This window comes from Phacochoerus africanus, chromosome 15 (genome assembly GCF_016906955.1).
Source record: "Phacochoerus africanus isolate WHEZ1 chromosome 15, ROS_Pafr_v1, whole genome shotgun sequence".
NCBI classification, from domain to species: domain Eukaryota; kingdom Metazoa; phylum Chordata; class Mammalia; order Artiodactyla; family Suidae; genus Phacochoerus; species Phacochoerus africanus.
The window spans coordinates 126,232,454-126,257,766 of NC_062558.1; the positions used below are offsets into that span (position 1 = coordinate 126,232,454).

The 25,313-nt window shown below is 35.5% G+C and overlaps 1 protein-coding gene across 1 annotated transcript in view; it reads left to right on the forward strand.

Moving 5' to 3' along the window:
* Positions 1-25,313, forward strand: part of ATRNL1 (attractin like 1) — a 765,538-nt gene that overhangs the window by 513,168 nt on the left and 227,057 nt on the right. Inside the window, exon 27 of the mRNA XM_047760605.1 lies at positions 20,348-20,458. Within this exon, the coding sequence (XP_047616561.1) occupies positions 20,348-20,458 (111 nt within the window). The remainder of the gene's footprint in view (positions 1-20,347; positions 20,459-25,313) is intronic.

Here is a 25,313-nt window from a genome sequence, read left to right on the forward strand (position 1 = left end):
GATTTATTTCTTCTAAAACTTATTTTATTAATACTTTTATCTCAGGCCACTTTTATCCTGTGATATTACATAATATATAAGTAATAGCAAAACATACCAGCTTTCTAACACATCAGAAGTTATTATTTTATTACTTTACTGTTTTTGTTTTGCAAAGTGACAGTCCAAACAATTCACAGGCATCTAGGGGTTCCCATCGTGGTGCAACGGAAACGAATCCAACTAGGAACCACAAGGTTGCGGGTTCGATCCCTGGCCTTGCTCAGTGGGTTGAGGATCCGGCATTGCTGTGAGCTGTGGTGTAGGTTTCAGATCTGAGGTGGCTGTGGCTCTGGCGTAGGCCGGCAGCTACAGCTCCAATTAGACCCCGAGCCTGGAAACCTCTGTATGTCGCAGGGGCGGCCCTAAAAAGACAAAAAGACTGAAAAAAAAAATAGTCATCTAAATAATGGCTAATACTCCCTATCTTTCTCTGTTATGGAAACTTCTATATAAAAGTTGAGGAAAATATAAATTTAAATGAGTTAAAATTCATATTCTAAAGATAAAACTTTCTTCTGTTTCTTCCCAGGCATAGAGCTATAGGTATACATGTAGATATAGATAATATACATATAGACATATAATTGAGATCCTTCTTTACAGAGGTCTTTTTTTCTTTCGCACCTCATGCAAAATATCACATTAATTGTACAGGTCCTCCCCTATTCCATCTCCCTTCATCCCTCAACCTAAAGTAAACATCATTCCAAATTGTATTTTTATCATAGATATAATTTTATTTATTTATTTATTTATTTATTTATTTTGTCTTTTTGCCTTTTTCTAGGGCCACACCCCTTGGCATATGTAGGTTCCCAGGCTAGGGGTCTAATCGGAGCTGTAGCCACCAGCCTACGCCAGAGCCACAGCAACGCAGGATCCAAGCCGTGTCTGTGAGCTATACCACAGCTCATGGAAACACTGGATCCTTAACCCACTGAGTGAGGCCAGGGATGGAACCCATGACCTCGTGGTTTCATTAACCACTCCAACATGAGGGGAACTCCAAATTTTATATATGATTTACATATACACATTATCTTTATTTTTCATGTAAGGTTATATCCTTGACATTTTCCAATGTCATTAAATTTTTTAAAAACACATAATTTTAATGTTCATAAATATCCTACCTTTTTGGTACTCCAGTTTGTTTAACCAAATTCACACCGGTTTTATTATTACAAGCTATACTTTATAAATCTTGCTTGACCTCTGATTATTTTATTAATGTAAAGTCATAAAATGGAATTACTGAGTCGAAGGATATGTGCACTTATGATATTCTTGATATCTATTAGCAAATAGCTTTCCAAAAAGGCCAAACCAATTGCATTCTCTTAGTACAATTACTGAAGCTCTTCATTAATTTAATATTTGCTAATTAGTTTAAAATATTCCTTGATGTTTTCTTGTTACGAATTTATCTTGTGAATCTCTTTCCTTTTAAATTATTGAAATTATATATATAATTAAATTGATATAAAAATTATCATTATCCAGCCTACTATACTAATATTGGAGAGGGGAAATAAACATTTGAGAGGATAAATATAATTTCTAAAGATGGCAGGAATAATAGGATGGAACAGAGAATACTCTTTACCTACTTAGCCTAAGTTCTTCTAACTTTTGAATAGATCCGAGTTGTTAATGCTGCAGTAGAAAGACAAAAGAATAAAGCAGATCTTAACTCAGCTTTAGCAAGTCTTTAGCAATGTACTTTGTGAGCTACTGTTCCTGAGAAAATTGGAGCCTGACCTCACAAGTTTCTTGTGAAGACACAATCACTTTCAAAGTGTGATATTCCCAAAGGAATTATTGTTTTAATGAAAAGGTATATCAGTAGATAATAATAAAATTACATTTGAAAATTCAAAAACTCTTGATCCCTTTTTAATATGATTTATTTGAAAGGGTTAAGAGATCTTTTTTATAAAAGGGGGCATTATTTCCAATGACGTTATGCGCTGTCTTTTTGTTTGCACTAAAGAAAATCTAGCCATACCTGATACATTATTCTCTGAAGGTATGTTTGCATCATTTCCAATTAAATGTTTTAAGTCAGCAGAATACGGTAAATTATCATAAATGTTATTGTAAGTTCAAACTGAAATGTTAGCAGGAGAATTTCTAAAGGGTAGCATTTAAACTCTTATTGGCTTTTTGTATTTGCTAATGTCTGTGGTATATATTCCTTAGACTGATGAACTTACAGTAGCCTCTCATGAATTAAAATATGGTTTGGGTCTCTCTCTCTCTTTTGAGGTCAATACAGCATTTAAATTAGAGGAACAGTTGCTTAGTCATCTCACTTTTTTGTAGCAAGTAGTCAATAATTTGGAAATATAAATTATAATTGTTTACTCAAGATTCTTAGAAAGGAGACATGCATGTGTTTTGTTGAAAACTATGGCATTCATTGGATTGAATAATTTATGCTATAGTCTTCAAGTTTATTACTGATGTAGAGAAAAGCTGTTTGAAACAGCAGAGAACAATTAAATTTTCACTTTTTTTTTTTTGTCCTTTTTGCCTTTTCTAGGGCTGCTCCAGCAGCATATGGAGATTCCCAGGCTAGGGGTCTAATCGGAACTGTAGCTGCTAGCCTACTCCAGAGACACAGCAACTCAGGATCTGAGCCTCGTCTGCAACCTACACCACAGCTCACGGCAACACTGGATCCTTAACCCACTCAGCGAGGCCAGGGATCGAACCCACAAGCTCATGGTTCCTAGTTGGATTCGTTAACCACTATGCCACGACGGGAACTCCCACATCTATTTTAATTGTATGTGTAAAACCCATTCACTTTCCAATAGTCTGTATATTTATTTGAAATTTTACCTACTTGGCTTTTGAATTGCCAATGGATATAAGGCAGTTTCTTAATTAACAAAACCTAAACCATCCAATACAATGGCAGAATTCTTTAGGTATTTGTTGGCATGTCACCCATTCAGATACCATGAATGTCCAACTCTTACATATTACAGTGTTTGGTGGGTAAAGCTTATGTCAGAGAAATGATTGATGCTCATGTGGTTATGTTTTTCAAATCCTGGATCAAAAACTAATCCCGTTGTGTTTGAAGGGTAAGAGCTTATTTCCTATGGTTACTGTAAGTAAAAAGAATAGAAAGGGCAGGGTAAGAAAGATTTGTGAGATTCTGAGATAAAGCAGTTATTCCAAGAGCAAGAAGGCATGAAAGAAAAATACCATATAGTGTTTGACATATTAGAAGGAGTAATGTACAGGAATTTGTAGTGTGCAGAAGAGCAAAGGGCTTCCTTTATTCTTAAAAAAAAAAAAAGGAATTGTGAAATAAAAGAATGATTCTGACCAAAATTATTATTTAATTATCATAATATGGTTCATTAGATCCTACATATCCTTTAAGTGTCAGCTTTGTCTCATAGACTTCTTAAGGCCTTTAGTCCCTACCAGTCCAACTCATGGACAGATTGCCTTTTTTTGAGATTGTAGCATTTGTTTATGTCACTCATTTGCATTTCTTGTTTTGTCTATATTCTATTGTAAGTTACCATTTCATGCTTTAAATCTCAATTTTCTCAGAAGAAATAAATATGGAAGACAAGTCCTATTTTTATGTTAGTCTCCACAGCCTTAGCAAAGTATCTTGCATTATGGAGGACTGTCAATTTTCTAATGATTGATTAGGTATAATATATCCCATTGTTCCCCCAAAAAGTAGCTTACCCTATATCAAGAGAAAAAAATAAAATAGCAACAAAAGCATGCAGAGAACTTGGGCGATATATAGATGCTTCGAAACATGTAGCTCATCAGGATGTTATTTATGTTGGTCATGTGATAGTCCTGAGATGGAGGATTGGTGCTTGTCAGCCAAGATAGTATCAATATGAAGGGTCTAATAAATGGAAAAGCGTTACATGAATCAGATTATTTACATTTTAGATATGTAGTTCTAATGAGTACTGCACTTGAATTAATTCCAAAATATATCCCTTGAGCTAAAAGTGTGTGCCATCATAATTGCATGATTTGTGATAAATTGTCTTTCTCCCAAGACAGATTACAAAACTGGCACTGAGTCAAGCTAGAGTAACTGTAGGGGAATAGAAACCGTCTGGACATCTGCTAGAAGGCACATCCCGCTGAAAGCGGAGGATGTTGAAGGATCAGTTCTTGACTTGCTTTGCTGACAATTTCACTCTCTGAAGATGGAGAGAATAGTGGAAGTCCATGTTGGGGGAGTGGAAGCCCTGAGAGAGGGACAATTGATCGTGTCATGTTAGAGTAAGGAGAAGGAATACAGGAAGTGTGAAATACACACCAGACTTTAGCCAGATAGACTTCACAACGTTTACCAAAAAGCTGTTTGATCAAATGGCAAGAGATGCTAAAATAAAGCATCCTAATTAGCCATTCATTTATTTTATTAAGTAAAAGCAATGGTGTTAGAAAGTCTACAGCAACAAGTGAGTTAAGACTTTAAAACTGAACTTTTCTTTTTGGTTAGGCTAACTTGGCTGATACAGTAAGGACATGCTGCAGATACAGTTAGCAGTGTATCTTGACTTCAGCAAGGGACTTAACAGTATTTGGTATTCTTTTTAAGTAGATAGAAAAATGGTAATACTATAGTTATTGTTGATGGTTTCAAAGGGGAAAGAGGAGGCAATAATTAGCACTCCTTTCTCTTTCTAGATTCTAAACAAACATGAACTGAATAATTAAATGGCTTTGGGTATGTAAACCAAATAAACTCCAGAATTAGGCAGAGTTAGTCACCTGCCATGGATAATGCTAGAATAGGGCATGATTTCCCCTGTGGGGACCTTCCCAGATAAGAAGTTATGAGATGAAGGGTCAGAGTAGAATCCACAGATTTTTTTCTTAGGGGAAGAGAGGCAGACCTGAGTTGAACACACCCCATTTCATCAACAGAATAAACCACTCCACCTCCTGTTGTCAACCATGAGCGTGGTTATACACCCCGGGGGAAGAGATAAGCAGCTTGTCAAGACGACAATGCTCCCAGCTTCAGGACGGAGGGTGCCAATTCCAATCACTGCTTCTTTGTAAATTCTCCTGGTGCCCATAGTGGTCAGTTTTTATTTTACATCCAGAAAACTCTGAACTGGGTTGGAGCAATATACAACATTGAATCAGCTTTGGTGACACTAAAACTGGAACTTTATCCCCAATCTATTCCCCATCTCAGATTATGTCTCACTATATTATATGGCAACATTAAACACTAAATACTAAGTTAAACACGGTTACATTAAATAGTAAATTCATCAAGATATGTCAATAATGATATTTCAACAACATAGAAATGCCCTGAATTGAATAAAGTCCCCCACTTTTACAAATTTCCAGGAAAAAATCATTAAAGTTTAAAATATCACATGTGTTTTTTAGTTGAAATCATAAGTAAAGTCCAGGAGTTCCTGTCATGGCACAGTGGAAACAAATCTGACTAGGAACCATGAGGTGCAGGTTCGATCCCTGGCCTTGCTCAGTGGGTTAGGGATCTGGCGTTGCCATGAGCTGTGGTGTAGGTTGCAGATGTGGCTCGGATCTGGTGGTCTCTCTGTGGTGTAGGCTGGTAGCTGTAGCTCCCATTAGACCCCCAGCCTGGGAACCTCCATGTGCTGCGGGTGCGGCCCTAAAAAGCAAAAAAAGAAAAAAAAAAGTAAAGTCCAAAATAAAATTATTTTGCCTTTGTGAATTAAAAATTCTTCAAATTCTAAATAACTGTTCTTTATTATTTCTTAATCTGTCTAGTTTTAGCCAGAAGTGTTTTCTATTCACATATAAAGTTGGAATTATCTTTTTCTCATGCAAAGACATTTAAGTTCCTTCAAGGTCAATTCAGTTGTATTAGTTCAGTGTTAAGCCTTATTTTTAAAGAGTGCAATATCATTATTAATACTAGAACGTTTTCACAGCACTGGCCTCAAAATCACCAAGTTTAGAAAATAGCCCAGTCCTAAGCAAAATTATGTTCCCTAAACCTAGGTCTTAGTGTTGCCAAATGCTATTACAGAGATTCAGTGATATCTGAAATAAAACAGTCTGTACAAGTTGCCCAAAATCTATGACCTATGGGTCCAAGTGAGAGAAGTCTTTATTTAAAAGGTTAATTTTGGTGTTATGCGTACTCACCTCTGAGAAAGACAGTGTTGCCCTTGCAAAGGTAAAAAATTTGAAATGGTATCAGCCCTAAGCCCATCTTATTCAGATGCCTCTTTCCCTGGGTATATATTCAAAATCTCTTTGTATCCATTCACCCCAATACTAAATTCAGAATAACTGTATTTGGCAGGTGGCACCCATGCTAAGCAGATAGGAGCTGGCCTTTCCATCTTATTTTGCTGTCGTAGTTGTCACCACATATCTTTATGACATTGCTTCTGAGGAAAAATTGTCTCTGATATGTTATTAGCCTAATTCAGAAACAACCTGAGACTGCTTGATGGAGAGTGACCTTGAGCCTGTATTTGAACCACAGGATTCTAAGGTGCATTCCTAGGTCCCTCCTCAGTCCTAAATTAATTCTTTAATTCAACAAATATTTATTGAGCATCTGCCATGTAATAGATACCTTCTACATGATGAGAGTTTAACATAAATAAAAATATATTGTACTCTCCATGGGGAGATAGACTATAAAAAAAAATACATAGCATGGCAGATGGTGAAGAATGCTATGGAGAAAAAGCAGGGAAGAGGGGTAGTGGCAGTGTATGCGTGTGTGTGTGTGTGACAGTGATTTGGAAAGGAGTACAGGATGGAATTTTAGGCAAAGTAGCCAGTACTAGCTACCTAGGTCTAACACTATTTAAAGCCCACCCACCCTCTTTTATGTATATAGATGGCACTTGACATCATTGATGTTTGGTGAGAACAAATAATGTTCTGCCCAACAATTTCTAAAGATTTATCTTTTAGATAAATATACATATATTTTCTTTTTAGGCCACACCCATGGCATATGGAAGTTCTTGGGCTAGGGATCCAGTCTGAGCTGCAGCTGTGACCTACACCACAGTGGCAGAAGCACCAGATCATTAACCCACTGCACCACGGTGGGAACTTCCTTGAAAGACTTGTGTAGAAGCAAATCGCTACCTCAGCTCACCTGCTTACGAAGAGTTGTCCTGCTTAGTAAGTTGTTCTTTAAAGCCTGGGCCGTAGCTGAAACCCAGTGATCTGCATCTTTTTTATTAGGTTGCCCCATTAATTGTCCTAGCCTTAAGGAAGTAGAAGGACTTATTTAGGTGAAATAAATAGCATCACAAATAAAGATGATATTATGTCCTTCTTCTTCACCTTTTATTTTTCAACTTGTTCAGAATCCCAAGTGGATAAGGAGGGGTTTATTGGAAACCTTAGCAGAGACCCCCCAGTAGTTCATAAGATTTATTGTTGATTGCTAGATAACTGTCCATTTCTAGAAAAAGGGCTCTAATAAGGTAATAAAGAGTTCTTTTTTTTTCTTAATCCATTTAAAATTTTCACCAACCAGGAAATAAATGGCTTGATTATAAAATTTTGAGATTTATGGGAAAATTGGTAGAAGGGGCATATATTATTGTATTAGGGTGAAGAGAATTTACAGGTTAAGTTTTTAAGTACTAAGTATATAGAATATATTTGGCAAGAGTTAAAAAACTTGGTATAGAGAAAATAATTATATACCTAGATATATTTTGTCAGTATAAGTATACCATAGGCCAATAAATTCAGAAAAAATTGCTAGTCCATAGGTGAAGCAGACAGGATGCATGGGAAGAAATAATAAAGTTCTTGCCAGCATTCTTGGATCAGAATATTGAATGTGCCAGGAAAACTGTTTAGTCATCACTGCTGAGGCACTTGGCTAAGACTAAAGTGTGCAAGGACCTTTCTCAGCTTCCCCAAATTTGGGACCCACTCCTCATACAGTAACAATACAAGCTGTAAAATTAGGTTTCAACAACCTGTGATCCAAAAAGCTGTACTTCAGGGGAAGGTCTAGGGAGGATATGTTTTGGAACATTTTTTTAGTGGCCAAAGAATGACTTCACAACATTTGAAAATAGCGTGTTCCCAGTCTTCTAGCTAGGAAATTTCTTAAGTACCATAGATTTATTTTCTCCCAGTGTGGGTACATGGACACAGCCCGTAAAAATAAACCACATGTTCCTAAACCCACATAGCTTATCTGTTCTGCCTTTCAACATCACTATTTAGAGGAAACCCAGGAATATCAAAGTAGATGTCATTCTCTTGGTGGCTTTTATGATTTACCTTGGATTACTAGCAAGTAAGGCAACTCGCTGCCTTGATTGTTCTCTTTGCCATCAAATAGTGTCGACCTGGTCACAGAAATGGAATAGGGGCCCAACACGTAGGACACTGTGGATAAAGTAATTTAGTTATGTTAGTTAGAAGTTCGAAGGATCAAAGAGAATTCTGCCCTCAAGGAAAAACAGGTTAAAATAATAACAATAAAATACGAAAAACAAATCCAAAGTGAAGTTCTGAATAAAGATTAAAAAATTCACTTGTGAAAGTGTTAAGTAGGGAACCTTTGTCTTGATCAACATTTATGTGAGAAAGACCTGAAATTGTTGATTGGGTCCAACAACAGAGTGTTTCTAAAAATGAAACAAACAAAAAAATGTTTCTTAAAAAGAAAAAAGAGCGTGTTAATTTAGAGTACATGAAGAGAAATAGTTCTACCCTATTCTATAGTAGTCCGAGCACATCTAGAATGTTGTGTTCACTTTACATTTTAAGAGGGGCGTTGAAAAATTAAATGCTGAAAACCATGATAGAGGAGAAAGTTTTGTCCTACTTATGCGACTATGAGTAAGGTCCTTGAGGACAGGACTAGGTTTCTTATCTTTTAAACATGAAAGCCTGACTCTCTTCCCGGAACACTGGTGTATTCCCTAAATGTGGTTTGCATAAATAATGAATGGAAAATGTATAAATTGTAATTCTTTATTTGAATATGTGAGAGAAGTTTCAAATATATAACATATATTTAACGAATTTTTTAATAAATGATATTAAAAGTAACCTATTTAACTTTAATTATCCAAAAAGATCTCGAAAATTTTAAATTTTCATTCAGTATAATGAGCCTTCTAACAACATTATAAACCTTTGGGAAAAAAACTACCGTCTTGATAAAAAGTGGTTCTTTCACTAGATATATTTGAGGGTGCAAGGTAACCATTTGTCAGAAAAGTTACAGCACTTTTGATCCTGATTTAATGGAAATTTGGACCAGGTAACATTTAGGATTCCTTCCAACTCTGATATGAGTTATCCAAATGATTTGAGTTATTCCAGTGCGTTAACAACCATTTTCTTACATTCTGATTTTTTTGGTTTAACATTACCATTCCAAGTGCATAGGAAAGCCAGTTTATACCAGTCATGAGTCAGCTATGCTGCATCAAACTACTCTTTACATTTAAAAAATTCAAATGATTAAAATTCTTTAAAATATTTCTATCATATCTACTCTCACAAAAGATTGAAAACACATAGCACTGCATATTCAACTATCACACTGATTAGTCAATGAGCATCATAGGTATTTTCCAACAGAGACTTAAAAAAATTATAGTAAGCAGATGTCTTATTTCACAAAGAAATATTTTACAAAAGAACCGTTTTTAGAGCTTCTTAATATTGAACTGAAAATGACTCCATTAGGTAATAGCAAGATAATCACATTTTCCTTAAGGAAAAAAATATTTTTAAAATATTAAGAGTAAGGGAAATGCCGGTGTTGGAGTCACTGATGTCTCTAGAAAGATTTAAGTAGCTCTTGAAAAACTTCAAAATTATTGTCGCAAACTACTTAAATGTTCAACATGAACTTTTTATACACTGAATGAAAAGGCTAACTGGATTATGTTGCATTTAGAAATTCTTAACCTAGAAGCTAGCATGTTGTGGTTCAGAATTGAGTCTTGAGCTTTGTCTTGATTCCCAGAATCAGGGAGAAAAAAAAAATCTTCAGTAAATTAATTCTTAAGCGGGAAGGGGGACTGCTGATGGATTGATTTGAGCTTTATTGTAGCGAGAACCTCCAGTCATAAATTACTGGCACACAAGCAAGAGTTGACGTATCATTTCTATTGTAATCAGATGCTTTTATATTTCCACCTGTCAAGGTTGATTCGATCATATTGTGCACCTCTTGGATGTCAAAGTCATCCATTTGCTCTTCCTCCTGAGATCAGGACAACTATTTCTCTTCCGACTTAGATCTCTAACTTGTGGGAGTAATAGATTCCACAGTATGACTGTGAGGGTAGGCTATATAGGAAAGCTTTTTTTCAAGTGAAGTTTCCAAATTTGAAATTATCTAGCTTCTCATTTTTGCTCTTTGAAGAGTAATATGTATTAAACATTCATTCTGGGGATCTAGCTTTTAAATGACCTTTTCAGTACTCATCCTTTGCTCATTTTGATTTGCTCGGATAAATTACAACCACCTGGCCTTTTGTATTAAAGAAGGTTACATACAAAATTGACCTTTTGATACTTATTGGAAGAGCTAGGTTCATTGTATTTGAGATTAACTGCTGTTGCTGTTTTCTGGTTATGTGTTAAATAACTTTATTTGAGGATAGTAAAGCCTATTTCTTTTGCCCGTTTTTTTTTTTTTCCCGAGCTAATTCTAATACTATAAGATTGGGTTCTCCAAGCAATACAAAGAGAAATGATGTTGTAAAAAATAATGAATCTGATTTATTTGTATCCTATGATGCCTGATTATATATTATGTGTGTATATATATACATATATATATATAATTTCAATTTCTCTTAACCTTGATAAAGCCCAGATTGTCCTTTCACCATCTGCTCCTTGCCACCTTTCTGTTTCTTGAACACTTTAACCTCAGACTTAAAGTCTGATAAACTCAGGAACTTTGCACCTGTTGTTCCCTTTGCCTGAAATACTCTTTTCCGGCTTTCCTGGTTCTTGTTCTATTCACCTAACATCCCATTCGTTCCCCTCCATTTTCTGGTCTCTGTTTAGTTCACGTGGGCTCTGTGACTATTTACAGAAAATGATGTATGTCACTTCTGGTCTGAGGTGCTGAAAGTCCGTACAGGACTCACTAGTCTCTATTATGCCCTAACACTTAAGGAATCCTTGGACTGAGATGGCAGAACCTCAAGAATGGAGCAGTCTGTATTGCTGAATTACAAGACGGGAAGCTACTTGGTTCTATAGAAAATTTTGTGTGAGCAAGAAACAGACTTTCTCTGTTAGTGAGTTTGGGGGGTACACAACTGCTCTTGAGTAGTCAAGGTTTCAGGTCAAACATCGTTTTTTCAGAAGACCTTAATCACCCTACCCAAAGCACTTTCTCTCTCCACTGTCTTGCTCTCTCCCAATCCTTTTCTGTTTTCTGGAGTGGCTTTTCTTCTTTAATATTTTCATTTATTTGTTTATATATGTTGAACAAACGAGATCTCTATCTGCTGTTAATGATATGCTTTTAAGTATCCAGAGTAATTGTTAATATTGGCAATGACCGTTCCATTTTTCGACTTTTTGTTTAAATGTCAAAAACTGCAAACAAAACAAAAACAACATACTATCTCACAATGCTCTGTTGAATTTTCCATTTGTCACTGTAATCAAGCAATACCTGAGTTTTTGACTCTTCTTGATGAATCCATGCTGCATGATTTCTTTTCATCCGGATGTGAGATCATCTTTGGCAAAGTCTAAATCAGTGATGCCATCTCTGTCAACAAAGAAAGAATTAAGAATCCAAATTTTAATTTTAAAATTGCCCGAAGTAACCTTCCATATATTTTGCAGTATTTTCACATATCTTTAGGTTTTTGGCCCACTAAGAAATAGATTAGTCTTTTCTTGCTTTTAAATCCAGACTACTTAACTCATTCCTCCAAATCAGAATGTTCCCCTAGTTGTCTACCTCCAGTCTCCTGGTAGATGGTCCAGAAGAATCTCTGATATTTTTAATAGCATGGAAAAGTTTTCTGAATAGAAGCAAAAGAGTCACCTCATCTGTCTATTCTTGGAAAAGTGGAACACAGTAATAGCTCAATAAAAATTTTTCCAATGAATGAATGAATGGTCACAGCTAAACTTACGAAGGAAATCGAGAACTCTTTATCAAATTATCCTAAGAGTAGGCTTTTATTTAGAGAAAGAGAGAGAGAGAAAGGAGGGGAAGGAGAGACGGGGCGGGAAGGGGAGGAATGGAAAGGAAAGGAAAGAAAAAAAGCTACCTAGAATTTTAGTCTAAACTCTTCAGAACGCCAAGAGGAATTTCAACACCTATTTCTCTTCCTTAGTGAAATTTCTTGCTAAGACAGTAAGATTTGACTGAGAATTGTTTTCTTTTTGCTAATGCATTAAAAGGTGTACCATATGGCATAACAGTCATGCTTGGCTTCTAATTAGTGAATTAAATTAAACATGTTGCCAAGTAGAAGGTAAAAACAAATATGTACAGGTATTTTGTCTACATAATCAAATTTTTGCATGGAAAAATCCACCATTTACTATTATTAAGATACACATGACTTTCTTTTTTAACATGTTCACAAGATGGAATTCTCCATTAATGCAGTCAACAGGTACACAGTTGATGTAAACATTGGCTCTCCTGGGGCTATGCTAATATTTAGATAAAAGGGAAATGATGAAGCCGCCCATTCTTTTCTAATTTACTTTAAAATGTTAAAAAGAAATGTTGGCAAATGTTAGCAGTTTCTAGAGTAGATGTGATAATTTGGTAGAAATATTGTTTTACTTTTCTTTGTTTGCTTCACACTACAAACCAGTTTGATCTCTCCAAACGAAATGGTTTTACCAAGGTCTGTTCAACGATATGAAACTTAACCTATTTGATAAGTAACCTTGTAGGATGCTTCAAAATACAGCTTTTGTATTAAGAAAAAAGTCAGATTTTGGTAATGTTCCATCCTTTTTAAGTTAAACATACTTTCTATGAAGGCTTATGGTGATTGATATGTATGGAGAGTTGTCAGGTGCTCTTTCCATTTTCTTGACTTAAAACTTCACTTGGGGAGAATTTCACCATGTAAGAAATATGGCTCTGGCTTCCATAGTGTTTAATTAATAATGCATAACCATGAATACATGAGGATAAGGAAGATCGCTCATGCTTTCTTTGATATTGCCTAAATTAACCTAAACAAAGACAGCCCATACTTAAAGTGCTCATATTTATAAAAGTTTGATGTATTTCCTTGATTCCTGTCAGTAGAAAGCTGTTAAGACCGTATTATATGCAAATGATGGCGATACTATCTGGCCATCTTGTTTGTGCCACTCTTCTCTTAATAATATTATAAGTTTGTGGAGTTCCATGAGACTTACACAGAAGTTATAATCTCAAATCAATATGAAGGGCTGATATCTGTAGAGACAAAATCGTTTGTATAGAGAATAGGTGACATTGCACATACAACTGCATAAACATCAGGGTTTGAGGAATCACTGAGCTAGACAAAGGGAAGAAATAAAAGGAAACTTTAGAAATGTATGTTTGAGCTTCAAACCCATTCTGCCTGTTTTGAAGATAATTTTCAAGGGTTTTTTTTGTTTGTTTGTTTGTTTGTTTGTTTGTTTTTTGGCTTTCTAGGGCCGCATCTGTGGCAGATGGAGGTTCCCAGGCTGGGGGTCTAATCGGAGCTGTAGCTGCCAGCCTATGCCAGAGCCACAGCAATGCCAGATCCGAGCCGCATCTGCGACCTCCACCACAGCTCATGGCAACGCTGGATACTTAACCCACTGAGCAAGGCCAGGGATCAAACCCACAACTTCATGGTTCCTAGCCAGATTCGTTTCCACTGTGCCATGACAGGAATTCCAATTTTTAAGTTCTTATCTAGCAAACAGGGATGTGTGGAGAATTGCTTGCTTTAAGAACTTACTCCATTCTGCTTTATTTTTAAACTTTAAAATATGCTGATAGATTTTTTTTGTTAAAAGCATTTAAGAAAATAGTGGAGTTACATTTTGTTCTGAATGAGGGCTAGTTAGCTTCTACAGGCAGCAATAAGTTAAATTATTGAATCCACTGAAGTTGAAAAAAAATTTGAAAAAAAGAATTGTCTATTAGTACCAAGTTCATAGATTTTTCTAGTGTTCATCTAGTTACCTTTTATAGGTCTGTGGTCTATAGGTTGAAGAATCTCTGGCCTAGAGGATTTCTAGGTCTCTTCCAGGTCTAAGAATCTATGAAGACTATGTCTTAGTCATATCAATTACATGCTTACTGTTCTCCAAATGACAATAAGAAGCCTCATTTGCTGGCATTATTTAATCCTTATCTTGGCCTTTTATATAAGAGGTTTAGTTTGAATTTGAGTTACTTTGAATTATAATATATATGATTTTAGGAATATTCACACATACACTTTCACACATACATTGACTGTGTATGTTATATACTGATATAATCTCAGCGTTTTAGAGGAAATATTGAACTTTACATTTTGGAAGATTTAGAAAAAAATTTCCATTTTTTCCTCTCCCTTCCTCTGTCTGGTAGCAGGCTTGATGATAATAAAAGTAGATTTTGTTTTTGGCATATTACTTATTAAACAATAACGCTGCATACCTGAACAACCTACCCTGAAAATCTGGTGTGGTCGTTTGACAGTTGAGGATATTTTGCTTTCAGATAATGAACAAAAACTGAGTAGGCTTGTGCCTTGAAGATTTAGCTATAAAAATGATAGAATAGCATTCTTTCCTAATTCAATGATGCAAAAAGTTACAGGCACTTCTCTTTATTTTCTCGTATCATCCTAACACCAAAAAAAAAAAAAAACCCAACACTGATTTTTTTAACTTATATTTCGCTATGTTAAATATGCTTTTGTTAATAATAGAAATACTCTTTTTCTTTATATTTTATTTGGCAGCACATGGAAGTTCCCAGGCCGGGAATTAAACCCATGCCAAAGCAGTAACCAGACCCACAGCATTGACCACTCCAGATCCTTAACCTGCTGAGCCACCAGGGAACTCCAAAAATACTCTTTCATGAAATTTTTTTTTTAATTTTATTTTCCCACTGTACAGCAAGGGGATCAAGTTGTCCTTACATGTATACATTACAATTACATTTTTTTCCCCACCCTTTGTTCTGTTGCAACATGAGTATCTAGACAAAGTTCTCAATGCTATTCAGCAGGATCTCCTTGTAAATCTATTCTAAGTTGTGTCTGATAACCCCAAGCTCCTGATCCCTCCCACTCCCTCTCTCTCCCATCAGTCAGCCACAAGTCTTTTCTCCAAGTCCATGATTTTCTTTTCTGAGGAGATGTTCATTTGTGCTGGATATTAGATTCCAGTTATAAGTCATATCATATGGTATTTGTCTTTGTCTTTCTGGCTCATTTCACTCAGTATGAGATTCTCTAGTTCCATCCATGTTGCTGCAAATGGCATTATGTCATTCTTTTTTATGGCTGAGTAGTATTCCATTGTGTATATATACCACATCTTCCAAATCCAGTCATCTTTTGATGGACATTTGGGTTGTTTCCTTGTCCTGGCTATTGTGAATAGTGCTGCAATGAACATGCGGATGCATGTGTGTGTGAAAATGTTTTTTTAAATCTGTAATTCAAATTCCTTGTTTGTTTTAGTATTTAAGCTCAATAATAATGATTAAATCATTTCAATTGCTCCTTTCATACCTTTCCAAAATCTTAGGAATAATTGCTCTTAAAAATGTGAATGCATTATGACAACTTTATGGCAGGTTTTCTCATAATATTTATAGTGTTGCAGTAAAATAAATGAAGAGAGATATGAAACCTGATGGTGATTTGTGGGGTCTACAAAATTGCCCCACTCTAAAAAAACTATCCACTTACTTTTGAGGATAAGACAAATTCTAGAATATTGAGGATATATACTTAAAAGGCTCTTCAGAATTAAAATCAGTTTTATCAAAACTTGCCTTCAGTTGCATTCAGATGATGCAGATTTTTATACCTTAAGTCACTCACTCACTGTTCCTTCCCCAAATGCTATTGATTACAAACTAAGGGCTTTGGGGGATTAAAAAACATGCAAGAATAGATTTTTACCTTAAAGAAGATTTTAGAAAAGCATGAAGATATGAAGAGATAGTGCCATACTAATATGATAAATAATTCATAGCTGAGATGATTACTTCAAACGTGGGGTGGCTTAGAAGGACATTTATTTGGAGGTGGGGGAAGGATTCAGGAGGAAGGAGATAGGAAGCCAACTGGGACACAGTTACTTTTTGCTTGGTGTGTGTACTTTACTTATTACCTTAAATATGTTAGAATTATAGCCTTTGGGGTAGTTGAAAAGGTCATTAGTATAAACTTGGAGAGTGATATGATATTTGAAGTAGTCATATTGAGGGGAAGTATTTCATTTATACATTTGATAGAATCAATGGTTATTCCCAGTTGCCATATTTAAGCATGGGTTTTCATATTACTTTTAATTTCATGGTTTGTTTTGTAAGAGATTTTGAATAATGAACGTTATTATAGATAACAAACATGATACTAAGAACATTTATAATTTTTAAATTTTCTTCACAACAGTGTTTATGGTGGCATAATTATAATCTATTGTATTATGATCAATTTGTACTTTTGGCCTTTTCTTTCTGCTGAGTAGTTGGCAACTGTAGATTAGTTATAAAATAGATCATCTGTTGCATGGCTTCTTATCGATGCACAAAATGTTAAACTTCATTTTATATAAAATTCACCATCATAAAATAAATGAATCTATTTTCGAAAGTTCTTAAGGAAGTACTCTTTATTTCCTCATCATTTTTAGGTTGAGTTTTTTATCATTCTTAGTCACAAATGGCAGAAAGCAGTTCCAAATCTAAATTCATTTTACCACAATCATGACATTTTCCAACTGTCTCATAAATTTGCAACATTTGTTAAAAGGGAGACTAATAAAGCAAAATGTGTCACTAGTGCTGAAGAAAATGGGCCTGTGGTAATTAGCGTGCCATCTTTAAAGACAAAATTAGTGCTTGAAATTTAACATAATAATTGTACCAGTGAACTGTTAACTGAATTCTCACAATGTGCCAGATTCTGTGTTGAGCAGTGTAAGTGCATTGTCTCGTTAGTGCCAACCTTATGATATTATTGCTATTTCCATTTCATAGAGAGAAAGAATAAACTTCAGAAAGGTTTACATAAGTTGATGATGGTCCAGTAGGTAAGGGGTAGAGAAGCTGGAATTAAAAACAAGTACCCTGAGCTATAGATTTTGGGGTAAGGCGCTATTAATAGCCCAACTTTGCAGATGAGAAAATTTGAGGCTTAGAGAGGTCTGAATAATTTGGTTAAATTCAAAACAGCTACTAAATGGAAAAAACTGGTATTGAAACACAGGTCCTTCTAACTCCAGAGTTTAACTATATTGCCTGTCAGTATTTACACTAAATTTTGACACAGTTTAAGTTGTAAGCATATTGTCTCCTTTGTTCTGACATAGAGGGACAAATTTAGGAGGTAAAGCCTACAGATGTTAGCTGACAAGAGGAAGGGTGATTGTTAAGGATAGGACAGAGAACTAGAAATTTAGTATCAAAGAGAACCTCCCTTTGATCCATTTTTATTCTTTTAGGGCCATCATATAAAAGTAAGAATGTTTAGCGGTAAAATGATTTACCTTTCTCAAGTTTCCCAGTCAGAACATTTGCATTAATTTCCCAAAGTCAGAAACTTAGTATGTCAGCCAAAGTTCTTGAACGAGTCTTCTGCTCAGTGACCTAGAGTGAATCATTTGGCTAATTCCCTGTTTCTGTCCGTTACTGAACACTACCTTGTACTCTAAGTATTTTTATTTCACCTTGTCTTGTTTTTCATACTGCAGTGTTTTGGTCTTGACCAGAGCAGTGTTTCTCTTCTTTGCACAGAGTACTGTACTAAGCATTTGATTCTTTCTTAGAAAGTGATATAACTCAAAATTCAGAAGACAAATTACAATCTTTTAAATACTTTTGTGTTCTGCTAATAAATTTTTTAAAGGCATGAAAATATTAATCACTTATTTTTTTATGATGAGTGTTGGGGATGACAATAATATATTATTTTCCAGAGATAGGGAATTTAGAATAGTCATGGGTTTATATTACAATGTGTGGTATTGAATATTCATTATATTTTGGAAACCTTTTACTTTTAGGTATAGAAAAAGTAAAATGAGGAAATAGAAGCTGTTCATTTTGTTAAAAAGAAGTTATATGAGATACCATTTATAAGACAAGGAAAATTAGCACAAATGAAGAAACTTTAATATAAATGTGTGTTCAAACCCACGATTTTGGAGTTCCCGTCGTGGCGCAGTGGAAATGAATCTGACTAGGAACCATGAGGTTGTGGGTTCAATCCCTGGCCTCACTCAGTGGCTTACGGATCTGACCTAGCAATGAGCTGTAGCGTAGGTCGCAGACGCGGCTGGGATCTGGCATTGCAGTGGCTGTGGTGTAGGTCAGCAGCTGTAGCTCCAATTAGCTTCTAGGCTGGGAACCTCATTATGCCGTGGGTGCAGCCCTAAAAAAACGAAAAACAAAAACACAGAAAAACACTACAAATCCACAATTTGAAAATTGTGTTCAAACCCAAACCAGAATTTATAGGTTTTTGTTTTTTTTTTTTTTTCAGAATTTATAGTTTTCTTAAGGCTATTTGTACATTACTGTAGGGAAGGTAATTTGCATATATTTGTGTGTGTTTGTGCATGTTTATATTTTTACCAAATAAAAAGAGCATGGTTTCTAATACACTTATCATCTCGTAGTATTTGGAGCGACATTATGTTTGAATTTTGCACAGACACAATATTCAGATGAATTGGCCGCTCCTATTGAGAGAAGCAGAAATAAGATTGTTTGCTAGCAGCTATATTTTAATAATGTAATTCTGAGTTTATAGTAAAGTGAATAGTTTTCTGGTTTAGATCACATTTACTTTTTATTCTGAATATATTTTCAGATTTTATTATTACTTCTAAAAATATATATATTTTAAGAACTTAAACTATTGCTAAGTAATAGTTGTATTATTTCTTTCCCATATTAGCAAGTGGATGTTCTCTCTTTAATAGTAACAAAACAAGGCCTTAAATTATATTTTAGATGCTCATTTCATGAGCACTGCCACCGCTGTGTCACAAATACTAAAATAAAAGTGTTAAATAATAAACTGCCACAGGTATTGGCTTTGTTCCTTCATCATCTAAAAGGGAATTTTATGAATGATGCATCTCAGTGCTACATACATTTGCATTCAAAGACCAGTTGTTAATGTTTTAAGTTACTGCCAGTGAATCTTTAGAAACCTCTGTGAATAATGAAGCCATTCATTGTCTTCAAGGATTTTGCCTTCCTTCAGTGATATGATTTCTTCTCATTTGAAAGAGTATTTAATTGCATCGCTCATCCGCTTTTAATATTTAATAATAATTTTATTAGCTGTATAGAATGAGAAGGGCAAGAATTGCAATATCTAGTGCTGGTCATCAATTTTTTCTTATCATGACTTAATGAATATTATAATTATAAGGAAAGGCAGAAATATAAATTAGCTTGATACTTGGTTGGGACTTGCTGGTTTATTGGTTTTAGTTTGGGCAAAGCCCAGAAGAGCCACAGGAGAAAGAAACAAGTATCTGGGAGTTGCTTTAGAAGACTTGGCACACATGTTTTGCAACCTACTAATCATTTCTCATTTAAGTAATGAACACAGAGGCTTTGAATAAGGTTAAAAACACTGCCAGCAACAATTCCTGCTGGTTCCATAGCAATTGACAGGGGATCTTGATGACTTACAAGACTTAGTCTTGGCAGGTATATGGTCCTTTAATCTCTCTTAATGCATTTTGACAACTTTTCATTATCTTTTCTTAAACATTTTTACTGTTATTTGCTTTCAGCTAAGACAAAAGCATGAGGTATTTTGAGTGTGAAAAATTGGCATTGCCATCGCTGTAATAGCGCTTTTTACTTAAGTGGTACCTCTTACCTGAAGTTTTCACAGTGCATTTCATGAGGCCTATGGGATGGAAGTCAGGCACCATACATTTAAAACCACTATAGAAATATAACCCAGGCCATGGATTTTTGTTTTTAGTGATCTAGATATGGACGTGTCTATTAGTGTGTATTAGATGACTTCTACATGTTGAATGCCCTTTATTACAAATGAACTGATATTGTTGAATTTAATGTGTCTTAAAACAAATTATTTTTCATGCCTTCCAGCAACTGCTTCGAGAACGACAGCAGATGGCAAGCCGTCCCTTTGCTTCTGTTGATGTGGCCCTGGAAGTGGGAGCAGCGGAACAAACAGACCTTCTGCGGGGGTCATTAGAGGTAGGAGCAGTGGCGAGGAGAGGGGACCATGGTGATTTGCATATGTATATTACTGCTCTGTCCCGCATCTGCTGGTGAAGCCAGAGTTTGACTATCTAGAGTTGACAAGATTCAGCTACATATGTTATGCCATTTTCAAAGCACATGGTTTTAATAGTCTGACATGAGCTGTAACAAAAGCCACTGGAGAATCTATTAGCCTAGGTGAGAGTGACAGACTGCTCACCTGGCAGCCTCTTCCTGACAGATAGGAGCAGAGGAGTTTAAGATATAGGTGTGATGGAAGAAACAAAGCACCTGTATTTAGTCCTCCCAGTGGCCCTGGTGGTAGCAATTCACATCTATCTTTATTAATGAAGCTGGCTATAAAAGGTGGGTGGAGAGGAGTTGAATTTTAATTGCAGTTTCATTTTTCAAATGTTGAGAATTATAGAATATGGTGAATATTTTTATTTTATGGTGGTATTAGTATGTTCTTTTATTGCAGAAGTGGAAATAGAGTATGCTGAAAGAGAAGCGATTGTGTGCAAGGAAATGTAGTATTAGAATCCTGAAATAATGCATGACATGGTTTCTGAAGTAATTACCCCCAAAGGGGAAAAATTCACAGATGGTGGTTAATCACTAATCAAAGCATTTTTGAGGCATAGTAAGTTTACTGTATGCTTATTTTTAAATTTATATGTCATACATGGTACGATGGTTAATCAGGAAATTTAAAAAATACCATACAGTTGAAATATTTTAATCACTTTTTTTAATAGTGCCTGTATGTGACTAACTTCATGTTTCTATTTTCAGTCTTTGCTTTTCTTCAAGGAAAGCAAGGAATATAAAAATAGGCTCCTCCAAATACCTAGGTACAAATATGTGATTTTGTGCACAGCATTTTTGGTTATTTTGGGAAAAAAAAAAAAAACCGAATCAGGCTTCGTGGATGCTGTACAAAGGACCAGTTTTTGAGGACATTTCTCTCTCTCTCTCTCTCTCTCTCTTTTTTTTTTTTCTTTTTTACCTTTTATGTACTACTACTCTAGATCACAAGTTTCCATGGAAGCTTAAAACATTAGAAAATTTATGGATATATTTTCCATTACTTCAGGAAAAGTAATTTCTAATTTTACAGTAAGTGCTCTGATTTCATTTTGGTCCTTAGTTTCAAATAACTTTAGTACAAAATCTTTAACAAATAGAAAACCTGAACTATTTGAATCTAACTTCCCTTTTCTCCTCACCTGCTAAAACTCAAGTCACAAGAGAAAAATGAATGTAAACAACACATACATAGGCCAAGGAGGCAGAGGAATAATCAGAGAACTGGAAAACTCATAAACTTAAGGAACAAATGTAACAAACATGTTTGTGGCATCATGGCTGGTCAGTTGCTGCTTAATGGTTTTGAAGAAAGTATGGTCAGATGTATATGCATTCATAATTACTTTTATTTTTTCCATATTTTATTTCCTTCTTTATTATTTTGATGTTTTTACACTTTATTTTGCCGAGTTTAAAAAGCTCTACTTCTTTCTTTTTGCTCACATTTGCCTGGTATTCCTTCTTTTATTCCTTTATTTACAACTTCTCTGGATCCTTTTGTTTCATACCCATCCCTTGTTGAAAAGATTGCTAGCTTTTTCTTTTCCTAGTCACTTTGTCTTTCTTTCAGTTGGTAAATGCAATCTATTTACATTGAAAATAATTACTGTTCTACCAAGCCTCATTGTAGCAGCTCTGCAGCTCTGGGTGTGTGTGTGTGTGTGTGTGTGTGTGTGTGTGTGTGTGTGTGTGTGTGTGTGTGTGTGTGTGTGTGTGTCTGGGTGTCTGGGTGTGTGTCTGGGTGTGTGTGTGTGTGTGTGTGGTGGTGGTGTTATTACAAGCCTTCTTCCTTTAGGTTCTTTTGGATAAATTTATTTTCTTCTTCTAAACAGTATGACAAATCCTCTTTCTGTGTTCCTGGTAGTTATCTCTTACTTATCAAGATTCACAGAAATGGCTATTTTTCCCTGTCATTGTCTAAGGCTTTTCAGTGCAAACTCTGCCCTGCCTATCTCAAATACAGCTACTACTATAGCATGCTCTTAACTCTCTCTGTTTCTCCCGCCCTATGTTAGTATCTCCTGGAATCTTTGGACCAGATATTCTAGATGCCCTTTTTTATATATCAGAACATATATAAACAAGTGAATTTTCATTACCCTTCTTTACTTTCTGTATCTAATAGTTTGCTAGACACATACATTCATACATTTCTTTCATTTTTCACTAAAGTAAATCTTCCAAGATATTTTTTTCAAAGAAAAACTTTATGTAGCATACTCTTTGAGACCTTAAATGCCTATCAGTATATTTATTTTGTTCTCACATGTGTAAATAGCAGTTTAATTAGATATAAATTTTGTTTCAAAGTTTCCTTCAAAAATTTAAAGATAGTTATTTCATTATCTCAAGTCTGGTGTCAGTTCGATTCTTCATTTATAAATGAGCTCCATTTTCCTTTTGGAATCTTTCAGAATTTTCTCGTGTTTTTCAGTGTTCTTAAATTTCTCTCTGCTATGTAAATATGGTCCTATTTGGCACTCTATGTACCCTTTAAATCTGCAGACCTATAACTTTGTACAGTTCTGGCTAATCTTTTTTACTATTTCTTGAAGTATTTCTTATTCAATTATCTCTCCGTCTGGAATTCCTATTAGATATTCTTATTATTTCTTTTACCACATATATTTCTTAGCTTGTATTATTTCCTTTTTTTTTTTTTAATCTCTTCCTGATCCCTCTAGGAACACACCTCACCTGGTATTAGAGTATACCAATTTTTTCTTAGATTGTTTCTTTTCTGCTCTTTAATGCACTCATTTCATTTCAACAATTACATATTTTGTTGTTAATACTTGCAAATGATTTTTTCTTCATAACCCATTGTGTATGATTCATATTTCTAATATCCTCCTTATTTTCCTGAAACCACTTATTATAGTTAAGTTAAATGTCGTTTCATATTTGGCATCCTTTAGTATAGACTTTTATTTTTCTATTTCTTTCATGATCCTTACAGTCTTATTTTTTCACTCTTATTTTATTCTATAACCACATTTTCCTTTAATTAAGAGCCACTTAAGACTAGGGATAAAATCCTTGGCTCTAGATTGTGCTGTTATAAATAATTTAGTTGTTGGAGGTGAGGAAGCTGGTCGTGGTGTATAGTCTGGGCTCAGGTGCTGCTGCTCAATTGCCACGGGTGTCCCTTTCACTGTAGGAACTTTCTGTCTAGTACCTCCTTCCCAAGCATCTCTTATCAGATGGTAGCCTCTCTCTGATATAACTGCCAGGTCAGCGGTTGACGTGGGGAGAAGTGAATGCTTCGGGGCTGTCCAGGCTCCTGCATGTGGAGTTAGGGATTCCTCACCATCCCTGGGCTCTAGAGCTCCTCCGTCATTAGTTCCCAGCCTTGGGCTGGTACTGGCCTGATTCTGCTGCGTTTTTGCCCCATAGCATATCTTTCCAAGCGGTCTTGAAGATTTTGTATTAATTGCTGAGTATGGCCTGAGAGTCATCCATCCTCGGACTTCTTCTGTGCTATCGCTATGTTTGAACTCAGGAGAGAGGACAATTGGCTCATTCCAGCTTGTCGGTTTTTGGCCCCAGAATCGTAGCGCAAGCGCTTTGTATTCCATAAAGATTTATGCTAATGTTGGTATTATTATTTTCTCACTTTTATTTTTACTCAGTTGTATGAAGAATTGATGTGCCTCTAGTTCTTTTGTATCATTTGTTTTCCAAGACTTAAATTCAAAATTTCAAAGAAGAAAAATACATACCTGCACACTCCCATTTAGAAAGCCCTTTTTATCTAGAAATCAGGTCCTATTTATCAACGTATAGTACTGTTGGCATTTTGGAAACAAATTTATTTCTTTTCTGCTTTTTTTTTTTTTTTAGGGCCACCCTTGCAGAATAAGAAAGTTCCTAGGCTAGGGGTTGAATTGGCACTATGGCTGCCACCTACACCACAGCCACAGCAACCCCAGATCCCCCACCCACTGAGTGAGGCCAGGGATCGACCAGTGAGACCCGCATCCGCGTGGATACTAGTCAGATTCATTTCTGCCACGCTACAACAGGAACTCCAGAAATAAATTTATTAAAATGTAATTTATATACCATACAATTCACCCATTTGATGACATGGGTAAAATTTGATGGTTTTTCATTTACACAGAGTTGTGTAAACATCACCAAAAGTCAATTTTAGCACATTTTCATCATCCGCTAAAGAAACCCCATTCCCTTTAGCAGGGACCCCCAGAGACACACATTTTCCGGGGCCCTTCCTCTCAGCTCCAGGCAAATCTTAATCTACTTTTTGTCTTTGTGAGTTTTCCTCTGGTATATTTTCATTCCATTTCATATATATGGAATCATACAATAAGTGGTCTTTTGTTTAGCTTCTTGTTTTTGTTTGTCTTTTGTCTTTTTAGGGCTGCACCCGCAGCACATGGAGGTTCTGAGGCTAGTGGTCCTGTCGGAGCTGTAGCCTCTGGCCTACACCACAGCCATAGTAATGCCAGATCTGAGCTGTGTTTGCAGCCTACACCACAGCTCATGGCAACGGCGGATGCTTGTGCCACTAAGCGAGGCCAGGGATCAAACCTGCATCCTCATGGATACTAGTCAGATTTGTTTCCGCTGAGCCACAATGGGAATGCCTAGCTTGTTTTACTTAGCAGAGTGGTTTCAAATTTCATCCATGCTGTGGTGTCAGTATTCATTCCTTTTTATTGACAAATAATATTTGATTTTAATGATATAGCACGTTTTGGTTTTGTACTCATGAGTTGATGGACTTCTGGGTTGT